The sequence below is a fragment of the Protomyctophum parallelum genome (assembly GCF_964188405.1).
Source record: "Protomyctophum parallelum genome assembly, chromosome: 3".
Classification (NCBI taxonomy): domain Eukaryota; kingdom Metazoa; phylum Chordata; class Actinopteri; order Myctophiformes; family Myctophidae; genus Protomyctophum; species Protomyctophum parallelum.
Genome location: NC_139698.1, coordinates 58,089,186 through 58,095,792, shown reverse-complemented (window position 1 = coordinate 58,095,792; position 6,607 = coordinate 58,089,186). Strand labels below are relative to the sequence as shown.

General features: G+C 39.2%; 1 protein-coding gene across 1 annotated transcript; it reads right to left on the bottom strand.

Annotated features, from left to right (window-relative positions):
• Nucleotides 1-4,715: 4,715 nt before the first annotated feature.
• Nucleotides 4,716-5,984, bottom strand: LOC310855393 (lymphocyte antigen 6D-like). Its single transcript, XM_083760368.1, has 3 exons — nucleotides 5,917-5,984; nucleotides 5,166-5,270; nucleotides 4,716-4,966 (listed from the first exon to the last, which is right to left on the bottom strand). Exons 1-3 carry the CDS (start codon nucleotides 5,969-5,971, stop codon nucleotides 4,860-4,862), a joined length of 267 nt encoding a protein of 88 aa, XP_083616494.1. The 5' UTR covers nucleotides 5,972-5,984; the 3' UTR covers nucleotides 4,716-4,859.
• Nucleotides 5,985-6,607: the final 623 nt, after the last annotated feature.

Here is a 6,607-nt window from a genome sequence, read left to right as displayed (position 1 = left end):
TTGTCACAGAGTTTTGTGAGCTCCACGAAGCAGACTACATGGAAATCCTCCAGCATGTCTCCATCCGCTGGTTAAGTCTGGAGAAATGTGTCACCCGTATCCTGAGGCTATATCACCCGCTAGCCAGCTACTTCAAGTCTGCAGGTATAGCCAAATCTCTATCTCATAATGCATCTACTAACACTGTTTACTGTATACTTGTGATATGCACAGTCTTGTTTGCTTACTCTCATAGATGAGAAACAGCTGCGGTTCAGGAGAATCAAGGACTTATTCTGTGACCCCATGACAGAGGTGTACCTACTGTTTTACCAAGCAATCATGCCACTGTTCACCACATTCAACCTCCTCCTCCAGAGAGAGCAGCCATGTGTCTTCCTGTTACATGACAAGGTATAAAGAGTGTGATATGTTTCTGCTGTTGGATAATCTTGTTGCATTTCATACCCATAACCTTGTTATATATGATTTTCTTAATTGCTGTTTTGTAGATGAGGAACTTCATCCGCCAGCTCTGTTCAAGGTTCATGTTGCCTACAGAACTCCAGCGCCACCAAGAGCCTCTGAACATCGCCTTTGCAGAAAAGGAAAACCATTTGCCAGGTCAGTGTTTGAGTACCTGAATTTCATCAATACTGTTTTATCAATACTGTTTCATATAAGTGGAATTAGACTAGACTACAGAGTAAACTAATGGCATGTTGATTTGCATATTATGATTGTTGTTTCTGTTAACCTGATATTGTACCATAATCATGTATCTATTAACAGGAAGAAAGTTCAATGTTGGGTTAACCACCAGGACAAAGCTCAACAAGCTCCTTGCTGATGGAGATGTCACACAACGCAATGTGGATAAATTCCACGAAGCTGTTCTGTCGTTTCTCAACAAAGCTGTCGAGTATGCCGTGAGAAAACTACCTCTACAAGAGCCAGTTCTGCTGCACGCCAAGTTTGTAGATGGACGGCAGAAGTTGGACTGTACTGTGGAAGATGCTCTGTACTTTGTTGAGAGGTTAGTATTTTACAGACATTTCTGCTTTTTGGCAGAAAAAACCCTTTTAATTCTGTACTGACACTTTAACACTAGGGAAAGTAGTACCTCCAAGTGCAAGTGTAATAAGCCATTTCTAAGTGGCTTATTACAAAAAGGTTTGTGTAAATGACCACATCTCAAAAACATGTAACTGTGTAACTCTGTTTTCTTTTCATTAGGTATCCCAACCTGCTTCCCTACCATGGGCCAGTGGAGCATGACCAGCTGGCCAATGAGTTTTTAGACTACCAGACCATTCCAGCGCTGCAGCAGGAGGACCCAGGGGATCTGATGGAGATGGGCAGCTTCTGGGCTGAGATGGCAACCAGAAAACACAAGGTAAGAATTATTCTTGCCTCATGTTCACAGTAATTCACAGTTCACAACTTGATTAAAGCCATATGCTAATGCTTTGAAAAATGAACTGCCAATTAATTTTAAAGGTGACTGGGGTATTCATGTTCCCGAGGCTCGCCACCATTGCCAAGCTGGTCCTGGTTCTACCCCACTCCAATGCAGATGCGGAGAGGGTGTTTTCAGTGGTGGGGTTGAACAAGACCAGGAACAGCTTGGCCCTGGATGGAACCTTGTCGTCCATTATGGCCATAAAAATGGCTGACCTGGAGCCCTGCTTCAAGTGGGAGCCCTCCCAAAAGCTCCTCAAGGCTTCAAAGAAGGCCACAAGCACTTACAATATGGCACATAAGTCTTGAATGTATTTGTTAATGTTTTAAATATTTGTTAAAGTCTTGCTTGAATGTCTTATTTAATTTATTTGTTTACATTTGTGTGCTCCAAGTGGCAAATTTGTACTTGCAACAGTTACATGTAGCATTGAATGTGACTGTTGGTCACATTCATTTCAAGCACTTTGTCCCGTATTCAACATTCCTTTAAAGCACTTTTGTAAAACGGGCAGCTCTATTAATGTGAAGAATGTTAAAGGCATGTTTTTTTGTTTTTGTTTACAGAACTCATTTGAGGCCAAAGGAACAAAATAAACATGCACAGACTGAGCCATGCTTTCTCTTGTCATGTGTGTGTGTGTACTTAACCTTTGCCCCACTGTAGAGCAGAAAGTACTCACTTTTTAATATCGGGGGGGGGGGGGGGGGGGGGGGGCAAGCATTTGAATAGGTACACTATTGTGTTTCCTGTCTTTCAGCCTTGTTCTGTTAAGATAATCTATTCAGTCTATTTTAAAAGTAGGAAAGATAGCATACATATTAGTTAATGTGTGACCACCTTCCTATTAGTTTGATAGTGGGTAATAAATATTGTGTGTGTGGTGGTGACTGCCAACCAACTAATGCCCCCCATGCCAATCACTATGCAGAGAGGGAGCACAAGGGAGGTCAAGCTATTAGTCTAAATATGAAATCGTTAAAACAGGCCAAATAAACGTTAAAACGGGCCAAATCGACATTAAAAAAGGGCAAAATCTTTCCACCGCGGGCGGTGGGCGGTGTCTACCTCAGTCTCACTCTTGCCATTTTCTGTAAGTTGGCAGCCCTGCCCCACCAATGAATTATTTATTAAATGTCGTATGTTGAAATTTAAGGATTTAGTTGAATTAAAAACATTAGAGATACTGCTTAGAGCCAAAATGAAAACACTTCCAGACTGTATCCAAGGGTTGTTCACAATGAGAGAGAGCTGTTATTCACTCAGAGGAAAATGTATGTTCAAACAAAAAAAAGAAAGGATCAACGTGAGAAGTAATTGTATAACGATAAAGGGTGTGAAGCTGTGGAATAGATGTGATGATGAATTGAAAGACTGTGTAGCTAAGGATAAATTTAAGAAGAATTAAAAAAAAAAGTATTAAATAGCTATACAGAGTAAAGGCTCAATTCAAGTGGCATTTGTTTCTTTTGGTTTTGTGTGAACATGTTACTACTGTGACTTTTATTAGCATATTGTTTTTTTTTGCTTGTTTTTCAGAATAAAAAAAAGAAAGAAAGAAACTTGAATGTTGCACTGTTCAGTAGAAATGTTGTTTGAGGACCTGTACAAGGGATGTACATATATATTTTTATTTTTATTATTTTAATTTAAAGGTGATATAGACAAGTTTCCAGTGTTTGTACACAGAATGAGTGAGTGTTTCCAAACAAATGCATATCTAGCTCCACCCCCCTCCCCCCCCTCATTCTATTGGCTGAGCCAGGTCACTTCACGCTATGGGATTGTTGTTGCTGCTGGGACGCTATGGTTTTTGCTTCGTATGGCTAAATATGACATTACAAAATTATGAATTTCTATCGATATCATAGTTACAACAATGACATTGAGTTGACATGTTTTTTTAAGGGTAACTGTAGCAATATCACACCGAGTCCCGCAAATGAGGAAGTAGCAAGTAAAGGAGACTCACTGGCTCTCAATTCAATTCTCTTTTATTTGTAATTGTGCATATAAAACATATTGCCCCTCAAATGCCCCATGCCACTACAGCATCGTTCATTCATGTGAACTACTCTGTCCACGGTTATTCATTGCAATGAAGAAAAATCGCTATGATGATCCGCGACGGCCTGTCACCGTTGGCGAGCACGGGTTGAATGCATGCTTCAAGCCGGCCGGCCGGTAGGCAGGCAGTCGCCGCGGCGGTGCAGGGTGAAATACTATTACTCACTTCCACTTCCACCATTTCAACAAATAAGCACATACAACCCACATGAACGAAAACGATATTGATGTAGGCCTAAACAGGAGATTTTATTGGGGTCTGAGTTGTTCTGTGACTAAGGATCCTCTGAGTTCTGTGGGGTGCTTATTGCTGCTGGTGTTGTTCAGTTTCACACCACCCAACCATGCACTATACATAGCGATTCTCATAATTCCAATAGGCTTACATATTAAATTATAAACATACTATTTCACATGAACAATGTTAGTGAAACTAAGATATGGGGATATTATACATTGCAATTGAAATCGCAAATTGCATCGCATCATTATAATACTGCAGTGCTGGGTTGAACACACAGTCACTGCCTCGCGCTGCAATTGGCTAAAAGTTTAAATCCCCTCCGACGTCCCGAGTAGTAAACTGTAGTGGATATAAACAGCGCATTCAGCCACAGGGGGGGAAAGGGGGAGTGTGCTGTTGCAGGAGAACACCTCAGCATCATAATATAGGGAAAGATACAGGGGGAAAAGGCCAAAAGAATACATTTATATATATTTAAAATTTTGGCTGAAAACTTGTCTATATCACCTTTAATTTAATGGACAAAAGGGTAGACGTAATAAGCCTAGGCTTCAGTCTATACCCTAAAAGTATATACCCTAAAAGAAAAAGAAAAACTGATGAACAAAGAATGTTTTGTATGGAAAGAAAAAACAAACTAATAAAACTAAACTCCTAAAACTCTATGTCTGACCGTCACTGACAGTCTAGTGAGTAGTGACCCACGCGCTAGTAGGCCTTCAGGGGAAGGGAATGTAAAGTGTCAGTTTCTGTGCATGCATATCCCACATGTGTGCCAAGAGCATGCCATTCATCTAGTACTAATTCATACAAATATATATCTCTGTCTACGGTACATGCCTGTGGCATCTCTTGTGGCATTTAGAAAAGAGCATGACACTGAATCAAATTGCATTCAATTAAATTACATGCTAAACATTGGAAAATATTTTTAATTCTGTTTTTTATTGGAAACATAGGTGTTTAATTAAAATACCAATGAAAAAAACATTTTTTGTTAAAATCGTATGCTAGGAAGATAAACATCATAGCATAGGTATTACATGATATTTGTGCTGATTCAACAGAAAGTGAAAGGCAGAGTTGAATGCTGTTGTCTGTCACTGATTAATTCTCCTCAGTGTCCTCCGGATTTCCACACAGGTCTTCATCGCAGCATTGGACGTCAACAGATGGGATACAAAACCTCTCGCAGGTACGGAAAAGCTTGTCATCTGTACAAAGAATAACACAATAAAAATGATATAAAAAAACAAAACAAACACAAAAATGTTGAAAAATAGACGTCTTAACCTTTTTTATTTTACTAGATTATATTAATACTGCATTATGATTATAATTATGCACATATAATGTAATTCTAGAATGACAATGGCTATAGTAACACTAATAGAGAGAAAGCAATATAATTACCGTTCCAGCCAGTCCTGCAGAAGTTGCTGGACTGCGGGCACACAGTAGACGCCTTACAGATGTCGTCATTTGCATCCAAACAGGTGTAGCATTTGAGCATGTTTACTGGAAGGAAGGCCAAACATATGTGAAAACAGGTTCCAAGGCATAATCTTGGTCATCGATCGCCTCTAACTATAACTTCTTCTTGTTCAAGAAACATCAGGGTGAACTTTCTAAAGGTCACAGACAGTGGGGTTTAAAAATCACCATAAGACTAAAAGCTGCCCTGGCCGCTGTAGACGACCCATCACACCTTATTTTGTAATAACTTTCATCTCAAATACATGTTCGATGAACGTTATAAATGTTAAAGTTACAAATGAAAAGTTACTAAATTGAATAGCTATGCACAATAAAGCTTTATAAAGAAGGGAAATAACAATAATATATAGATTTTTTTTTTTAGATTGACATTTTTATTTGAATAAAGCAATTTTAAAAACAATATAATCAAAAACATCATAATAACATGCAGTACCAAAATAATAAAAAAGTATATTCAAAAGGAGTGAGAAGAAGCATGGCGTATTGCTCCCATCCCCTTACCATTAATACTAAATATCATTCAATAATCTATTCAAATACTTGTATAACTAAATCTGTGATATTTAATACATACATATATGTCTTCACACATATACTTATTACATACACACACAAACAACCCACAACACAGTAATACTTCTTATCTAACTACAAGTGTACTCACCTGGCGTGCTACAGAGGAGGAGCGCCATCAGTACGGTGAGCAGTAGGACTTTCATGTTGTCAGTGGTTGTTGTGAAGGTGAAGAGTCAGTGGTTGTTGTGAAGGTGAAGCGTCTAACGCCAGCTTTTATACTTGCACAACATATATACCAACCAAACCAGTAACTCTAATACATGTCCTGGTGTATAGTCTGACTAACAGGAAGACATTCCTCAAATTCATTGTGTGCAGCAGGCTATCATCATGCATACTTAGTATAGACCCCTGGGTGATTTCGGTTAATGACGTATATAGAGTTTAAGTGGTAATAAGGACACATATTGGCAGTTGTCAGGATCAACATCCTGCTGATCCAATCCTCTCTCTGTACCCACTGCACTGCCCTGCTTTAAAATATTATATATATTTTGTATAATAGTTCATTTAATGGGTAAGTATGATTATATCTCTTGTCCTTGGGGTCAAAAGGTTAATTTAATATAACCCTGTCGCCGGGAAATGATGAGAAGCTTAAGCGCAGGCCGGTCTAACCAGCGAGATCACATTCCCCTGCCGCAGGACCATAGAGTAGAGAATGTTCACAGTAATGGCATAGTATCTCATGAGGGCGTTCCATGGAAATATGATGTGATGGGGATTCGGCTTGGTACAACGCTCAGCTGATGCTGACGTCATTGAGTTACCATCACTGA